This window comes from Macrobrachium nipponense, chromosome 21 (genome assembly GCF_015104395.2).
Source record: "Macrobrachium nipponense isolate FS-2020 chromosome 21, ASM1510439v2, whole genome shotgun sequence".
Lineage (NCBI taxonomy): Eukaryota > Metazoa > Arthropoda > Malacostraca > Decapoda > Palaemonidae > Macrobrachium > Macrobrachium nipponense.
Window position 1 is genome coordinate 74,838,868 of NC_087212.1, and position 20,342 is coordinate 74,859,209.

Sequence of the window (20,342 nt, forward strand, 5' to 3'; positions counted from 1 at the left end):
AATTTTTACAATACATACTAGTTAAATGAGCATATTCTGCGGGATACAATAAAAAACAATTATTCTGATCTCATCTTTTATTTTAATTTTTTTTTGAGTATTTCAAACTACACGTTGCATATATATCAGTTCAGCACTGACTATACTGTACTGTCTATTCCCTACCATGTTCCTCCTATACTAAATATAATCACGACACTTTGAAGTTAATCCCTACCGTTTCATATATCTCATACAAGACTACATCATCCAGATATATAACAAAGTACACAAACTAGAGACTCTCTAAAAATAGCACAGAATTTCCTAGTGAATAATTTCAGCATCTAAAGTCATCTGTTACCATGTACAAAATGATTACTATTTTTTTTAGGTCAAAATTCACAAGATAACCATTTTCCCCAATAACAGCAATAAAAAAATCATAATATTGCTTTGCTTAATTTAAAATACATTTGCATAATGGGTGGGCCCTTGGGCACATGTGCTGGGGGCCCTTCTGGTGTGAGAAGCTTGGGACCTTGTGTCCTAGTTGGTTGAGAATACTACTTTTTATTCACACGAGTTTTCTGTATCATTCATATTAATGTAGTCATTAACCAACTTGAAGAACATGACACTTCAGGTCCCAGCCTGCAACTCACAACCACAGCCAAGGCTTTGCCTCACCAAGTGAGTGTTTCCATGGCACGCACATGCGAGTACATTAGTTGAAAAAACAAATGCCTATCACAGGAGACAACTCTCCAACCTCGACAGTTTGTGCCAAATGCTCCAATGTGCAAGGTTAACTTGTGCATAGCAAAGAGTTTAATCTCTTTTAAGAGTCTCAAAGACTAAATAATTTTTGCACTTTACTTTTTGTCTATAAGTAAAGGAATGTATAATACTTGGCTATGTATAACCTTAACAGAATTTAGTGTAAGCCATTATGAAAATAATGTGTATACCATTCATGCATTCACACAGACAACTGTCTAAATGATCATAAGACAATTTAGACAAAGGATAACTGTGGAATTACTGTTCTTATAAATTACAAGAAATAAAAGCAAAAACTGAATATATATGCATAAATTTCAAGTTGTGAAAGATGGAGGGCAGGAGACAGAAAGAGTTACAAGTAATTCCACAGCAGTTGTCTAATCACTGACTGTAATCTGGCATCACCTGCTTATCATACAAAAGGCTGAGGAGAGGGTCTGCAAAATAAAAATAATATAATATACAGATGGAGCTCAAGGGGTGGGGATGTGCTAGAGGGGGAGAGGAACCTGTTTAGGCGAGGAACTTGGGTTGCGACATGGCTGCACCAGTCCTTGCTGGGACTGGGCTCTGGTAGGAATGGTTTGGTCTCATCTTCTACATACACAGCAGAACAAGTATTCTCACTGGACTGCATGCAGATTCAGAGTGCTCACAGCACTGCAATGTACACCTGCTCCCATCACAAAGAACAAATCTTCAATACCAGCATACAAGAGACTGTTTAGGATTTTGAGCAGTGTATCTGCAGGCAGGAGTGACTGATGGGGCATTAACACGGGTCAGGAGGTAGAAGGGTGGGTTTGGGACGGAGGCTACGCTCCCCGCCGTCAGACTAGCATATCAACACTATCACGACTTCTCGGCAGCTCTTGGCTACCTAGGCCTTCCTAGAGCATCTCGCACATTCACTAGAAATTATATGATTTAACAGTTCCCTATCACACTTTGACCACAAATTCTTTTAAACTGATAAAACCTAAGGGAAAAAAATATTGATTGTCTTAGTAACTGCTACAACCTCTACTACATCTTCATGATGTGGGTGGGTGTAGCCATTTCCAAGCAAAGTACTGTACACTGGATACAACTACTACTGCTTGATATAAAATGTTTCTATAAAAAAATGTTAGTATAAATATTTAGTACCCAAATAAACTAGACTAACTATCACTTGTGCGTGAGTCAAAGGAGGCCTCAACATAGGACCCACAAAACCGGGGAGCGAACCCTCTACCCTGAGGCATTATCAGGACTACACTGTTAAGCTTGGGGACAGATATCTTGAGTGCACCTGTTTGCCAAATATAAATAAAATAAAATACAAAACATTACATTACTTTTGAAAGGAGCACCAAGACATCCCATGTAGACAGGCAGTGCTGGGATTGGAGGCCAATCATGGAATTAATTATAAAAACAAACCAGTGCAAGATCCATCTTAATGAATTACAAATTTAAAAATTGGTCTTAAAGAGATCTTGAATAAAAGTACTTAATAGAAAATTCTTGAAATTACATTATACATTCTTTCCCTAATGATTGGTCCCCAGGCACATCAAATTTCCAAATATCACACCTCAAGGTCTTTTAACAAACCTTAACATGGCACAAATTGTAGACACAGCATGACATTGCAATAAATGAAACAGCAACAACCCTGTCATGTAAAATTATTTACTTTTTCAAGATGCAAAATTTATTCTTGCAAGTTTTGAACACTAATATTATTGAATATCATGCAGTAATCTCCAGACAACCAAACCAGCACCGACTGTCTAAAAGCTGCGAGGTGGCATGGGGGGGGGGCTTTACATATGGCAGAGGAGATCTGATAATGAGAGTTATGATGGATGGCAGAAGCTGCTGGCCAAGCAAAGCCCTTTTCAAAAATTCCATCCAAAAGTTCCATTATTGTTTTATGACAGAACACATTACCTTCCTAAGTAAGACAATGAAATAATACTGCATACATATATTATATATATATAGAATAAATAAAATCCTTCATTATAAGTACAACAGTGTCTAAGCATGCACTGACACTTTTAATGTTTAAATTTGATATCAATCATATGTCGATATAGTTATTTCTTCTTACTATAAATGAATGGAGTCGCATAAAGTAGAGTCAACCTAAAGTACAAAAATCACTTAAGAAACCACGATTGTCACTCACACATTCTCAAGGAAACAATAACGAAGACCTCTTGGTTGCATCACACTGAAGAACAACTGTTAAGAGAATCATACTTGGAAATACAATATGGCATTGCTCCTCCAGCAGCTTCCCCTGTGTTTCCTGAGCTGCCTAATGAGTCACGGGCTACAGGGAATGTCTTTTAATTAATCTATCACCTGTGAGGTAGTAACTACAAAATTGGGAAGCAAAAAGACTGCTGGTTAAATTCCACCTATTGCATAGGACAAATATACAAACTTCTAAAAATAAAAAAAGGAAATACCTCTATAAAGGATTACAAAAAAAAGCACTTGTAAAAATAAAGAGGAACTTAATATCTACCCTGATATAGTACACTGGAATATCATACCTTCATTTATCACTTGTATGCACCACCAAAAACTTTGTGGACTTCTTCATTTATATTTTAACAGTTGTGCAATCATCAAGTTTCTTCATCTAAGAAGAACACCTTAGAAAGCTACATGCAGTGAAGGCAATGCAGTGAAACATCCTCAATCAAGAAAAAGAGAGAGAGAGCTGTTTCATGGCAAAAATACTGCTGAACACATGTCAATATATCTTATTGAATGGTATATTAAAAGTAGGCTAGCCAGTGCATACAAGGTCAATCCGATTGCAAAGTGAGCAGTTTCTCTCTCTCTGGTTTAGTGCACTGAACTGCTTCTTTTTAAACTAGTGAATGCAGAAATTTCATCTATTCACTGGCAATGAAAATCTGGCTAAAAACAACATAGCTTGTAAGGAAAACAAACAACCTCGATAATAGGAAGCTATAATCATTCAAGTGTCAATACGTACCTGAAAAACGTTTCATATTCAGGGCTAAAGTTTAATTGAAAAAGATACAAATAAAACTTTTTACTTCTTGACAACTGTTATTCTTCACAATTCAGTGTAGGGCTTGTGATACTGAAGCATTTAACCAGGCCAATGTTTACAAAATATCTAAGTTTTCACAAACAACTTCCAATTACAGATTTCATAAGATGGTATTTTTCCTGGTACTCTATCAACTTAGAGAGCACTGCCTTTCAGTGTAACCCTACAGCAACCATTTTAGAACTTTTTTGTATACATACAATGCACTGCAAGATGAAAAAAAAGACAGTGAAAAACAAAACACAGTTTTAAGCTTGTAAAGTAAATATTAATGTTCAAATTGATATTTAAAGAAAGCTCTGAATATGAAAAGTATCTTCAAATATATATTTTGAAGGCTTTGCTTTCACGGCTGCTATTACCCTTACTTGTCCAGGTTTCAATAATTAACCACAAACCTACAAGAATATTTCATGTTAACCACAGGCATAAAGGCCAAGACTCACAGCCATTTCAGTAGAAGGAAGACACTATAAAATATGTAATAAAAATTTCTCTATCATACTGTATATTAATACCATTTATATAATATAAATATAAATTTAAGTGCTTCATCTAATGAGTGTTAAGATGATAATTCCAATGTCGCAATTTCAATATATTTTTATTCTAAGAATGAACTCTTCAGTAGATGGGCACAACTATTATTAATAGTAACAATCATGTGACTGGATACAAAATGAAAGAAAATCTACTGGCATATCATTGTGGAGCCTTGGCCTTCATGCAACACAGAGTTCCTCGAGTAGACGTTGTTCTACGTGAGGTATAAGATCATCAGTTGGCAAATTAACACTCAACAATATCTGCAGGTTGCATCGTCTCTGAAGTCTCTGTGCAAGCTGAGATACTTCATGACTCTGTGCACCAAGTGGTCCTAGAAGTGTTGATGCTGCAAGTGGTCCAACCCGAGAACCCAGGGCTGCTACAAGACCAGCTAAATTGCCTTGCTCAGTCCCTACCCAGATGTAAACACTTCCAGTTAGGTTCAAAAGCTGGTAATAGATGGTAAAATCTCCGTTGTTACTAACAAATTCTTGTAAGCTGAGATTTGAAGCAACATCTGTGTTATCCATGGTTGAAACAAAATAACTGCTCTTCTTTTCTACACTGTCAAAGAATAACAACCACTGCACTCTCCAGTGAAGAAAATCACTCACAAGGTTCAATAAAGTTACTATGTTTCTAAAGCTAATCTCAGTACGTATGTGTGTGCAGCGTAGAATTGTCCTCCTCCTCCTACAAACTTGCTGGAAGAATAAACAGATTCTCCACAAGCATCATTTCATCACAGCCAGGCCAATTCACAATAATATTCAATCCCACCTAATTTACTCACACTTGGGAGTTTCTTTCAATATGAAAATTCAATTGCATGCATAATACTTTACGTGGCTTTCAAAGGCAATTGTACTTTTATCTTTTTTTTTTAGTATACTGAACAACACAGACGTTCTACAGAAGCTAACTCACTCTAAGATTTGCACATTACAAACTACACTCATATAGGCAAAGTATAGGTCTCTTGGTTGTGTTTACTTGTGTTTTATAAAGTGCAGCTTGAATGGTATTTGGGAAGTAATGACTGGAGATAGGAACTTTAGCTACTTTGGGTTTGTTGTGTCTCAAATTTCACATTCGGTTTCCTTGGTTACCTCTGAAATGAAAAATTAATAGGACATTAGAATGAATCACCACTAACCCTCAATACAAACCAAACTACAATACAACTGGCAATTTAACATTAGAATATGAAAAATGTCAACTATAAATAAATGCTGCTCAACCTTTATGTTTTAAATAATCTGGATACCTCTTCCTTTTAGCTTTGGGAATTATAGTTACATCACCTACTACTGAAATAACCTGAAAACACAACCTTATTATTACTGCATTATAGTTAGAATGAATGGAAAAGCAAACAAAATAATAATATGGTACCTAAAGATAACAAATATTCTATACATTACAATTAAAAATAACCCTACATCTATCACAGGAAGGAAATGGCACCTGCCACTAAGAGTATCTGTTGAGAAAGACCTTGGATGAAAAAAAAAGGGCTGAAAGATGGATTAAATCATTAATTCCTTCCTGTTACAAGAAAAAATTTAATGTAACAGTGAAAGAGTGAGAGAGAATATTACACCATACGAGCATAGCGAAACACTGACAATGGATTTCAATTAATGTTATCCTTAAACAGGTTCTGCTTCTTAAAATTCAGAAAAACATTACATAATAACTCCAGATGACTATTTCCACCTATAGTTTTCATAAATCTAGTGAGAGCAAATATAGTATAAAACTTTCTGTAATTTGTCAGTAGTATATCTACATGGCAAACATAGAAGCATTCATTTCCAGCAATATTAGAATTTGTTTATTGTCTTATGTTCGCACAATACGTATCTGTATTTGGTATTATCAAAGTTAAATGATCAAAGGATGTGCTTTTGGAAATCTTGAACACTCATTTTCATTTGAAATCTGCACTCCCAGGTATGTGCTGCATTCCATCTATACTTGGGAAAAAAAAGACTATGCTACTGCTCATTCACTTGTCCATACATTACTTCCATCTTTGAAGTATAAATGAATAACGGGAGAACTCAGATTCTGTGGTCCAGTACAAACTTTTCACTCAATGGCTTTCACTTCCTCTGCAAATGGGAATGAAAGGCTAAAATATACTCAATAATATCAGTTCAGCTATTCTACCTATTACGTGAAATCTATTCTAGAAATGACTAGTGTAAATGCTTGCATTACTGACTGCAGTAAAATTCCACAATTATGTATTTTGTACAGCCTTGTACATACTAATCTAGCTGTGTCACATAAGCATGCTTTCAGATATGAAATCTGAGTTTTAGCAAGATACCTGAGCTGCTATTTACACATTTTAAGAATTAAGAGAGTTCTATCCTTAAAATTTACTGCACTGTTGACCACAATATGTATTTTGTGCATTTCAAGATAGTGCAAATATGAGGTTATTGCAATGCTGAATTAAGCACAATAACTTCATTTACTTTACTGAAATGATTCATTTGATAAAATACATACATGTATGTCCAACTTTTTTATGACGTTTCAACTATAAGAAAACAGCAGAATACTAAACTTGGTATGTTCCAAGCTCTTTTTATTTAAGAATTTAATTTCTATAACTTGGTAAGCTGCTACCTATAAAAGAAATCTAAACTTACTACAGCTCATTAACTAAGAGAACCCTGTCAATTCTTTCTAGTTAACAAAGATGAAGATATCATGATCTCCACAAACTGAATCAAATATCAGAAAAAATTATGTACATCATGAAAATGCCCTACAACTTCTGGAAACTTAAAATATATACAGCCCCATTTTAATACACTTAACTACGCAAGATGTATAAAGTAAAAAATTATTTTAACTTTGCAAAACCACACCATAAATCTGTACCCCCATTTTACAGTTACTGTACTATGGTGACTAAACACAAGAAGCAGTACAGAAAACAAGTCACATAGGATTCTGTATAACAAAGTTTATATATCTTGCATGTCAATATTTGCAACATCCATCTGTCAATAGCATGCCACTGATTTATAGGATGAACAGCTTGCTTAATTGCTATGCTATTGGCTTTCAGATATGAACAAATTTTCTTTTTTGTGCTAAAAGTCCACGATAATTACCTTTGTGAAATCTACTACACAGCCTTGTTTTTTATGTATCTAGTAGTTTTCTGAAAAAGAAAAGAAATTAATGAATGATGGCAGAGCTAAACAAAATAAAGAAAAGCATGCAATTATTTACATAAAAAGGTAACTAATACACAAAATATGAGCAGAAACATGCACATAAAAATAATCAAGGGACAGGTCAGGAATCTACAGTCCTTAATCAAATCTTGACTGCTAAGGCACCATGCTGCTGCCAACTGCCACTATTACCACCATCACCAATCATCATGCAATTTTCCATTGAGAACCTCATGCTGTTCTCTTGGCATTAATCAGAAAAAAATGTTACCTTCATCGCTACTATAGGCACCCTTGCCCTCACTTGGCCTTGCTGCAGAGAGGTCCAGAGCAGCTGCGGCTAGGCTGTTGGAGCTGCCTAGGAGAGGTGAGGGGGCTACCTTAAGGGACGAAGGGGTCTTGGCTTGGGGGGAACTCACAGTTGAAGTGGTGGAAGTGGGCACAGCCGATAACTGACCAGAGTTTAACAAGGACAGTAAGTTCAAATTCATACCCATTGCAGCAAGAGGACTCGACGACAATGGACTCTGATGGTCAGATAATACTCCTCCATGAGCTCCACTGGTACTGACCGGGACACTGTTACCATTGTGTTGTGTTGAACCCATATTCTGATAAATATTCTTCAGTGTTTCTACGTAGTAATTTCTAGCCGCTTCAGAATAAACAGTTTTCATGAGGTCAGGGTTCGTTAACATGGTTTGCATTAGAGTCTGGTTCATTGCAGCTATCATTAGTGGATTCAAAGGGCTTAAAGGATTCAACATATTCATTATACCTGCATTTGGATTTTGCTGTTGTTGTTTTTGATGATGTTCCAGCTGCTTCTGCTGCTGCTCTAACTGTTCTCGTTGTTGTTTTTGTAACTTCTCCAATTCTTTTTCTCTCAGGACTTGTAACTCCTTTTCTCTCTGTTGCTGAAGCTCACGTTCCCGTTCCTTTTCTGCCAACTTTCTTTCTTCGTACTCCTTCATATCTTTAATATATCTTTGGCGGTCTTGTTCAGAAAGCTCAACAAATTTCTGCTTTTCTACATCACCCATGTTTCTCCAGAGTTCCCCTGCTCGTTTACCAAAGTCTGCAAACTGGGGAAACTCCTTGCCTTCCTCCATGAGTTTACGCTTGAAATAAGCACAGAAATGCATGAAAGGTGTGCAAGCCTTTTTAGGCATGTCTGGTTGCCTACGCCTCTTCTTCTTCCGTCTTCTTGTGGGACCTGGAAGAGTTACCGCTTGGGGTGCCATCCGTCCTGCAGATGGGCCTTGTAATAACGCTTCGTATGACCTCATCATGCTGCCATTCTGTCTTGCCTGAGCAGCAGCTGCTAGTCCCCCCAAGCCTCCCCCAAGACCCCCAAGAGCCCCCCCAAGTCCCCCAGCACTGCCGCTTGCCAGCAGCTTGAGCAGGTCCGTCTGTGATGGGGCACCACTCGTCCCATTCTCCCCACTGGAACAGCCAGAATAACAACTAACAACCACTGCACACATCAGTCTTCCTTCAGTTAGTATACTCACCAGCTCTCTATCATCAACTGTATCCACAGCCTATTATATGAATTTTTTTTAATAATTAAATCCCACAGAAACCAACTAGGATAAGATTGAAATCTCATCATCATCACCACCTTCTTCATCCACTCCGTACTCACCAATACACGCAGGGTTGTTCAGTGCAGAGAGGAGTGAATTATATACAAATAGTGCAAAGTACCAAAGATTGTGTAAACATGGAAAATGTCATGATGCTAAGCTTATTATCACAAGCTTGTGCCTACAATGGAAAATATCTCCATTCCTAAACCCTTGCAAAGTACATTGAAATAAGAGGTAATAATAAACATGACAAATTCAAAGCAAGATTAAACATTAATATTGATTGGAAAAAAAGCAATCCAACTGACAATAATAGTAATAAATATAAAATGGAAATGGAAAATATGAAATTTTGTGACAAATCCTGACCCATCCCCTAGGAATAAATTTTGGTATGCCATCAGAACTCCATACAGCGATGCTCAAAGGTACGAAATTTAAAATATTTAGGCTAAGGTAAACCAGAGAAAAATGTTAAGTTATTAGTGGAATCCAAAAACATATATGAGCCAAAGAAGCTACAAACCCGATTGCATAAAACACACCGTGCATCAAATGTCAGTAAACAGAGCAGTCAAAACATCTGGCCAAATATGGTAAAATAAATAGCACTGGCTTAACCATTTCTAATTTCTGCTTGCAATATGTTGAGAATATTTCACTGTCTTTTAGAAAATAGTTCTCTGTACTGAAGTTATGAATATTATATATATTTTTTAAATGGTTGACCCAGGCACAAAAATGTTGGGAAAGACAAAGAAATTCCCTTCCATGGTGCAAAAAAAATAAAAGATAAAAACAAAAAATTATTAAAGTCACAGAAACTGATCAACTCAGCTTTTCTCACTCATATCCAATTACATACCAGTATCTTGCAATCTTGCAATCTGTTCCTTTGGCATTGAAGAAGAACAAGTCAGTCAGATAAATGATGCAAAGAATAGACTAATACTGCCATACTCTACATTTGTTTAATATAGGCTATTTGATTTAAAACACCCTAAGTAATACTGTAGTATACACAAAAAGTGGAAAGACAGTGTTTTATCATTTCATGGCATTTAATCAAAACAAATGAAAGTGAACCTACATGAAATAACACCCTGAGATCTTACTTGAAAAGTACTGTACTTTATTGACAATTTAACAATACTATACAGTACTAATAGCATGAGCACTGCGCCTAACACTGAATAACATAACTACCCTGATCAAACAATACTACTAAACTGTAAACTATTCCTTGTTACCCAAGATACAGTACTATCTTTACATTAATTATATTAACTCAACATAATAAATGATAATTGCATGTTAAATCTATGGAACAGTAAACAGCATTTTCCAAGCTTACCCATTGACAGCCTTGCCCAGCTTCTCAACAACCAGGTCATCCATGTATGTTCATATGTCAAGGTAAATGGACCTAATGCACCTGTAAGAGAAAAAAAATGAATGTTAAAGCTGACATTTACATTATCAGGCTTTTGAATACAATCTCAAATTAAGAATACAACATGGAGTTAGGGCTCCTTTGTCACTCCTGTAACATAAGTGGCATTACAATCAATGGCATGTTCTGCAAAGGACTGGGAAAGGGTGAACTCATTCCACTTGTTGAAAATAACTATTATTGATGAAAATTTCTCACATATCACTTTCTTACAGGTCAATTACTGGATAAGGTAAAAGATAGCATTATGACAAAGATCTATATGCATGGTCAAGATGGAAGGAGCACCATACTCAAGGCAAACTTTCAATGGAGTAGCCTAGTTGGCCTATGAGTACATTATATATATACTGTGCTACTAAGAATGATTGTATACCTCCACAACTACTACTTCAAAAAGACTCCATGGAAATGCAATATTTTTATTATCCATAAATTATTATAGCACTTTAACAACAATGAAACAACTTTTCACTGTTAACTTTGAGACTTCCCCATTATGCCATATATATTTCAGAGGAATATGTCAACACACTAATGCTTATAAGAAAAACCTAATTATAAGACCCTTTTAGTAAACCTCTTAATAACATAAAAAATTATATTACCAATTGAAAAATTCTGTAACACACTATAGCACCAAGATGAGCTACTACACTATCTGCCTATGGCAACGTAAAGAGCACCAAGTGTTTCTAATTAAAACAATACAGAACCAAAGAAAGTATGGAGAGAATGCATAACTCTGGTAACGCACTCTATAATCACTAATTTTTCTATTTTAATCCTTTTCAAGGACTTAACTACAACACACTCATTCTAAGGAATATTTTAAATTAACTCCTGAAACCTTAATTGTGTTCCTCAGTAACAAAAATTCACTGAACCTTTATACACTTTCCAATGGCAACACTTCAATGGCTACTGCAAACATAAAACCAATACAAAATTCCTGTTATTTCTGTTATTTTACAAAGAAAAATAAATTACTACCTTATTCTAAATACCAACACAGAACATCCAGAGAGAAAAATAGGTATCTTCTAACGCACAAATGCAGAACATGAAAAAGAACTAATGAATAAGATGATAATAACAACACAAGCGCAGAGGCATCAAAGGCGAGGGTACAGTTTGCTCTTCCCTCCTTTTCACAACCACAGCTCAAATGAAAGACCCACAAGTGGGGTTGACAATAGAAAGCATCAGTCTCCCCTGCTTAATGCTCTCCTCCTCCTCTTCCTTCTCTTCCCTTGCCACCCCTTCTCGTAGCTACCCCTCACTCACACACACATACACACACACACACACACACACACTTCAGTCTCCCTCCCCTCTGAGTCCGACCCTCTCATCCCCTGCCTACTTTTTTGTGTTGAGAAACAAAGACAGCAAGCTCAGACTTCCCCCCTGACTCTGAGCCTGCAATATTGATCAATCCGATGCTTAATCACACACTGCATGGGTACGGCACGAGAGAGAGAGAGAGAGAGAGAGAGAGAGAGAGAGAGAGAGAGAGAGAGAGAGAGAGAGAGAGAGAGAGAGAGAGAGATTCTTTTTGCATATCAAATAGAGTAAAGTAACTTTGGTTTTCAAGCAAGAATGGAGTTCAAATGAAGTGAATACAGCCAAATATATCTCACAAACTTCCAATCAGATTTGCTTCCAAAATCTTGGCAACAAAATGAGAGAGAGAGAGAGAGAGAGAGAGAGAGAGAGAGAGAGAGAGAGAGAGAGAGACGAGAGACTGTGATGATAGAGAGAGAGAGGAGAGAGAGGAGAAGAAGAGGAGACGAGAGAGAGAGAGAGAGAGAGAGAGAGAGAGTTGCACTGTATAAAAACCTACATTAGAAATGCATACCCTAGATAATTTAAATTGTTCATATGATTATCGATGACCTGGGTAGAATGTGTAAAAAGTAAAAAACTATATCCTTAAGACAGTAATGTCATATGAACTAGACCTACACCTGATAAGCAAATAAACATATATCTATATGTTTAATAACTTTTAGGTGGGGTAAGATTACCTTTGTAAGTGGGCTACAATAGCATGTGACTATACTAGTTGTAATGAATTTGTATATTATTGTACATCAATCAAATTGCCCAAAAAATCCAGTAACCAGGCAACTGGCACAATGCAATCTTAAAGCATTGGAAATCACATGTTCCTTAGGTGTTGTGGAGTTGATGGTAAAGTAAAGTTTGGTGAGCTCCACAAGCATTTCAGAGCTCTTGGTGTCATGAAATTTAGGTAGATCTATAGTACTATTCCACGGCGGCCTAGACTATGGCAGTTGCGGTTTTACTACGTAGTTTCACCTCCTGAACAAGAATTTTAAGTAATATTTATTCGGACGCAAATGTCTGGGGTATCATAAAGTGCTGATGTGACAAGAATGCCATGAGCTACCAAAGTTCTAATTTCATGTGATTTGTATGGACAAATGGCTTGGCCAACATAGCCTACTCCAAATCTTGAACCGTATTTTGCCCACACTATCCTGTGTTCACTCAACTGATTGTGTATAGGGTAAAAAACCGCATGGTACAGGGGTGGACCATGTACGATCAATGTGTACAACCCCAAAAAAAGTACATTATAACACGTCCTGACATCGGAGATGGGCATCAGACGCGACTTCTTGTTGGTGAGAAACGGAGCTAAAGACCTCTACTCCGGTGTCAGGACGCGTTATAATGTACTTTTCTTGGGGTCGTACACATTGATCGTACATGGTCCACCCCTGTAACACGCGGTTTTTTACCCTATAGCCTTACATAGGCTAGAAAACATCAGCTACACTAGGTACCACACCATTTTTCTACAACTAACCAGTCTAGGATAACCTAGGTACACGTGACACCCGCTTAAGCATTAAGCAAGTCTCGTACACTATACTGTGCTACCTAATGTAAAGTTTGGACAATCTGCACTTAAAACACTAGTGGTGTACATACTAGCCTAACTGAACACCAGCTGGTACGTACAACCTAGCATAGAGGTACAATTAAACCATGGACTGAAATGTCTGCATAGCAAATGAAAACATCTAGCTAGCCTAGTCTACCAATAGGCTACCTAATCAACACATACGATCGATTTTATTCATAGGAGCTAGGTAGGATACTTAGCCTAGCCTAGGCTACGCTGACGCTTGCCAAACTTACTAGAATACTCACGTTTCATGTTACTATCTGTGAAAAGTTCGATTCAATTGGCTACAGTGCAAAAGTGGAACAGAACTGACAACCACGAATTGATACACACTACAGCAAACGAAACTTTGTCACACTATTATTAAACTTGGCAATATGCCCATTCGTCTTCCTGGATTCCGTTTCGGGGACAGTTCAACTTGTAAATATCAAGTCCGAATGCGTTCAAATGCTTCGACTTGGATTAACTTAGTTGCGTTTATTAAAGGGCTAGTAGCTTAAGTTCGTTATAAAGTATTTAACCGAAATCTATAAAAAAAAATTGATATATTTGAACTATGGTTCTTATTAAGTTTATTATGACCGCGTGAATAAGTGTCTACTTTAATGTTCCTCCTCGAACGAACGAAAACTGTGGGCCGGTCACGGCCATGGGCAACGACTCAACTCGCATTGGATACGTTTCATATATCAGTTATGTGCAACTATAAAATTGAAAACTGTCATTAGACAAAAAAAGAAAACTGTTTGCTCTAATGATTATTTAAAAATGTTCCTACTAAAATTTCTCACAACTGAAAGTTGCTAAATAACGGCCGTTGTAAGCATTGGTACAAACGCAACATCGTCCAACCCAAGAGAACACGGGACCCATTACCACAAGTGTCTTAATAAAATCAATAAACATCCCTGGACCGCAACTTTTAGGAGGGACAGTCTCAAATCACTGACAAAATTTAAATCATCCTCGGAAACGGAAACAGAACACTATAGTCATGTTACTTTGATTATACATACATTATACTATATATAATATAGTATATATATATGAATAATTATATTAGATATTATATATTATTTATTGAATCTGTGTGTGTGTGTATATTATATATATATATATATATATATATTATATATATATATATATATAGATTTATATATATATATATATCTATATATATATTATTATTATTATTTATTTATAATATAAATATTAATAGTATATATATATATATAATATATATATATAACTACATATATATATATTTCCACCCATGATGAATTTAAAAGTGTCAGTGATTTGAGACTGTCCTTCCTAAAAGTTGCGGTCCAGGGATGTTTATTGATTTTATAAGACACTTGTAATGGGTCCCGTGCTCTCTTGGGTTGGACGATGTTGCGTTTGTATCGATGCTTACAACAGCTGTTGTGTAGTAACTTTCAGTAACTTACCCTTCATTTGGTGCATCCATCTATTTGCAATAAAATTGTTTTCTTGCATAACAACTATTTCTTACCACAACAGTTTTTGCATGGACTTTGCCCTTAGTTCCTACTTCAAGATCTACAAGTTTTCACGTCTTGTCAGTTCTAGATTGTTTTATCGTCATCATTTATTTTTCATCAGTCTACGTCCTTCATGAAGTTTTCTATTTTGCTCATATCTTGGGTTGTGAATAACCAGTAAAATTTGTGTACCCTCCACGAAGAATAATTATTTTTCTTCAAAATTCATGATAATTGCCTGGGAAATTTGCATTAAATAATGTGCCTTGCGATACTCTTGGCAGTTTTTCAAAATTCAACTTCATTTTTCGATTTCTTGTTTTAAGTTTTACCAATGAAGTAGCTCTTTTACTGCATCACCTTCAACGTCTATCTATTTACCACTGCATCATTTTGTAATTCGATCTAATAGATTGAAAATATTGCACATTTAGCATCATTTATTACTAAGCACAACATTGCTTTTTCACGAGTGATTTGTCTAAAATCGCCCTGATTTTCTGGTTAGCTATGGCTCCTTCCAAGACGTTTCAGTCAGTTTTCCATCCAATCGTTCATCTTTTTCATTTTTGAATGATGGATTTAGCTTTCACTGTTACCATAGTGCTGCTCGTCTATTCAAAATTGTATCTGGTGGTCTCTATCTGGATGCTTTTTCTGTTTCTTGCTTTCTTGATCAAGTCATTCTCTCGTATGAAGATGTTTAGACTGTTTCATAATTTTGCTGATCGGCTTTCTTATTCTCCCTCTACTTCGGGAAAGCATAACTCCTGTTCCCAGCCACGGTTCCTATTCTTAGTAAGTGATCAAATATATGTGTAGTTAGAATACATTCACTTAAAAAAAAATACTGGCCATGTCATTATAAAACGAGATTACTGTTGGTGGCAAAATGGCAGTCTTTTACCGGGTATTTTAATTTCGAGTGTTGTTTTTTAAAATGTACGCTGTCAGATAATTATCTTCATCATCGGCGACACTTTGTTATCATTAGTGACCTGCGGGTTCTTTTCCCTTTTTCATTATGGGTAACGTTCACTCATTTTCTATGATATAATCTTGGGCTTGAACGTCTTTTCGTCGGAAACTCTAAGGGTGAGAGATCATCTTTTGGCTGCTGTGGACATCCTATTGGAATTCACGAATCGCAGTCAGTTTTCCTTCTGTTCTGTAAATTCCACTGAAGAATCTGTTCATTCAGTATTACAGCATTCTTAAATAGCCTCTCCAGTTCGTTTTCTCTGATTTTGCAAGAGTATTTTCAATATCATACTCTCATTTAGAATGTCAATGGAATCTCGAATAAAAAAATCACTACACCTTAAATCACTGTAATAGTTAATAGTGCTAGCTGAATAATAATAATAATAATAATAATAATAATAATAATAATAATAATAATAATCTGTCATAAAAATCCACAAATATATATATATATATTAGAGCATATTACATAGTAATATACTCTGATATATAATTGTGGATTTTTATGACAGATTGTTCGTCACGAGACTGTGAATTTCTTAACAACAACAACAACCATAATAATAATAATAATAATAATAATAATAATAATAATAATAATAATAGTAGTAATAATAATAATAATAATAATAATTTAAGGGTGTTGTTTAAAATATGTCAATAAACCATTTTCCATTTAAACTAATAACTTCCAAAGGATATTAATGAATCAATGTATATAAAAAAAAGTTATCCTCCAACGTCGTAAATTAAATGACAAGCGAAATGTGAATCTTGAAAATTTACAGCGGGAAGCTGGAAGTAGAAGAGTACTACATACGTACGTACACTGTTACGGAAACCGTTTCTTCAAGACTGCTCTAAATAAAAAATAACGCAAGAAATCTATTGCGTTACACGAGACCTGATTCAATAACGCTAATAAAACTAGGATCTTCTTTCACGTCCGATTAATTAAAATTAAATTTAGCGGACTAGCCGGTAAAATATGACGCTAGATTCCTTTACGGGAATATATATCACTTGTAGAGCATAATGCCAGAATGAAGGGAGTAAGCTTCAGCCAAATCAGTAAATTTATTAGGCTATTCATCTCGCATAATGGTTATTGAGAATTATGGGATTTTACGACGAAATGCAAAGGAATTTACAAGAGGTAAACATGAAACCCGGAGATAAAATACCGTAGACTAATTCGTCCCAATCTGCCGCTCGCTAGCCACTTGCCCATGAAACACTTCTTCCATATTTCATTTCTTTTTAAAATTCCAGACATCTTCCTCAACAGGCAACATCCTCAATATATTTACTCTTATGCTAAAATGGAAACGTCACCTGCCGTGAATTTTCAAGCACTTAAACAATTACACACACATTATATATATATATATAATATATATATATATATATATATATATAAAGGTTTTTCCTTCGTGGCAAAAACCTTTATTTATACATAGCATCCCGTTTTATATACTTCGTGATCAAGTTATTCATATATATATATTATATATATATATATATATATATATATATATAACATATATATATAATTTGCATTACGTGTTTGAGAGAGAGAGAGAGAGAGAGAGAGAGAGAGAGAGAGAGAGAGAGAGCTCATACTACCGTCCACATCACTGACAGTGCATAAAATGCGCATTCTGACAAAAAAGGGAAAAAAGTTGTCTGCGCCGCCGTGCAAAGTTCACTGCATTTAATAAAAAATACGGATTTCAATGCACCCAAGACGCAAGCACCGTTCAGTCTGAACGTTTCTTCACTCTTTAAACATTATATGAGAAAAGCGCAAAAAAGGGCATACGACCGCTCCAAACAATTCTGACTTGGGCGAACAGGTATGTTTCAAAACTGAGAGAGAGAGAGAGAGAGAGAGAGAGAGAGAGAGAGAGAGAGAGAGAGAGAGAGAGAGAGAGTTTTCTCTAAACAATCTGCGCAATAAATTCAAAGTAAACTTAATTTCACCCTCCGTACAGGTAGCCCTTTTTGGGTATTTGTTATGCAAATAACCTGGCGAGAGGATGGTCAACAAACAACTTGTTTTTTCTTTCTTTAGAAGGCCCGTTCTCTCTCTCTCTCTCTCTCTCTCTCTCTCTCTCTCTCTCTCTCTCTCTCTTAATTATAAACAAATTTGTTTGACCAAAAAAATCGTTCTTAGCTTTGATCATGCATAGTTTGCATAAAAAAAAAAAAAAACTTTCAAATCCCATGCACACTCACAAGCTACAGTTGTAACGCCAGATAATTTTCGATAAATCAGTCAATCACTAGTTAGTTATCACCCCTTACTTGAACTGTGAAATAGACACTTCCTCTCTCAGCTACCTCAATATAATCTGTGGAGGATATATATTTATTATATCCTCACAGATTCCTCGCTTCTCCCCCCAATTCCTTGGAACCCCTTCCCCTTCCCTCTCCCCCTCCCCATCCACTTGCCCTGTGGTTCCTTCCTTCCTTCCTTTCTCCTGTAGCACGACTTTTAGATGTCAATGCCGGATAATCACGTTACGTTAATTTTCTCCCCTGAAACCGAAATGCTTTCTCTGCGAAATTCGCGGAATGAAAATGTGTGTGTGTGTGTGCGCGCAAATGTGCACAAGCGCGCGCACACACCACCGGCACATGATCTGTCTGTCCGTGCAAAGTGGCGTGGGTTTTTGTAATTGAAATGTCAAATCTCGTCGTCCAATTCTTGCTAGGAGGCCGTACCACGCCTTATGAAGGATGTGTTTCTTTTGGGAATCTTCGTGCGGCCCCGTGGGTGGGACTGTCCCCCCGAAAAAAGATGGGCCCGAGTATCGCATTCCCTGACTCGCTCTGACAGACACGTAATGACCTCAAGAATCGAGTTACGACTCCGTCTCCGTATGCGTGACAGTATCTGGTGGGGCTACGATTGACATGGATTGAGTAGCGGGTCAAATAAAAGATAAATTAAGTAATGGAGAGAGAGAGGAAGAGAGAAGAGAGAAGAGGAAGAGAGAGAAGACGAGCGGAGATAGAGAGACGGAGACCGAGGAGGAGCGAGACGAGAGAGAGGACGAGAGAGAGAGAATATAAAAATCCCAGTTCCAGCTGCTAAAATACGGGCACTATTAACCCGAATCGCAATTAACATAATTTCTAGTTTCGTCCGAGTTTGCTTTGTGGCCGTAACTAACCCGGTCATCATACCATTGGAGAGGAATTTTCTCACGAGGAGAACGGCCGCTAGACCTAACGTGTTTTTGGCCCCTAAATAATGAAAAACACCATCTATACCGCGAAATTGTTGCAGAAGAACTTTCTACGAAACTGGCATAATAACTTTCTACGAAATAACGCCTCCGTGACGGGCTGCTACTTCTCGTGAGGGGAAAATTTCTTTCGCTGTATCGTTTTTCTTGCATATATACGGGTTTCGCCTACTATGTATGTTTGTTTGTATGTATGATATACATATATATATATAGATATATATATATATATATATATATATATATATATATATATATAGGCGGTCTCTCTAGATCTGCAATGGCTTTGCTCACATTTCCCCAGAATTATTAAGTTTGGCACTTTATCTACAAAGAACGTTATTTTTATTAATTAATGTATCTACATTAAAAGTACTAATATAATGTATACATCGGTTATCGTTAAATCGTTAAATATGAACATCCATAAAACTAGTCCCAGTATTTATATATTTATATATATATATATATATATATATATATATATATATATATTATATATATATATATATATTCAAGCACACACACACACATATATATATATATATATATATATATATATATATATATATATATATATATATATATATAATAGATATAAAATAATCGAAAAACGAAAACAAAATGGCGTGGCTCTTGATAAAAACGAGATACCAGCCACAGCTACGTGCATCCTTCAACAACCAAGCCAAGAATTAACACCGTATGTGTCGAACCTCCATAACAACGACCACTGCATATCCTTAAGAAGGCCCATCAACAGTGTGTCGACCCCAAATACATCCAATGTGCGTTGTTTATCTTGCACACAATTTAACTTTTCCTTCAGAAACGCTTTTTCCAATCTGCTAAGCCTTCTTTCCTTCCCCCTTCACTTACGAATGAACCCGTTTTGTCCACCAACCCACCGTCCTGCATTCTCTCTACGTGGTCAGGCCACACTCATTCACCTTTTCCCCTGTTAACCTTCAGCAAATGTGTGTGTGTGTGTGTGTGTTTTGCTGGACG

At 36.2% G+C, this 20,342-nt stretch overlaps 1 protein-coding gene across 22 annotated transcripts in view; it reads right to left on the bottom strand.

Annotated features, from left to right (window-relative positions):
• Window positions 1–59: 59 nt before the first annotated feature.
• LOC135198179 (DNA ligase 1-like) overlaps window positions 60–20,342 on the bottom strand; it is a 126,100-nt gene continuing 105,817 nt past the window's right edge. For 10 of the 22 annotated variants that reach the window (XM_064225711.1, XM_064225705.1, XM_064225709.1 and 7 more), the window contains 4 exons: window positions 10,546–10,626; window positions 10,057–10,084; window positions 7,871–9,045; window positions 60–5,507 (listed from right to left, as the gene is read on the bottom strand). In XM_064225711.1, coding sequence (XP_064081781.1) covers window positions 5,476–5,507; window positions 7,871–9,045; window positions 10,057–10,084; window positions 10,546–10,585 — 1,275 coding nt within the window. In that variant the 5' untranslated portion in view covers window positions 10,586–10,626 and the 3' untranslated portion in view covers window positions 60–5,475. Of the gene's footprint in view, window positions 5,508–7,533; window positions 7,584–7,870; window positions 9,046–10,056; window positions 10,085–10,545; window positions 10,627–11,637; window positions 11,895–13,830; window positions 14,229–20,342 lie in introns of those variants that run through there. The other 12 variants (XM_064225702.1, XM_064225701.1, XM_064225700.1 and 9 more) reach the window with 12 other exon arrangements.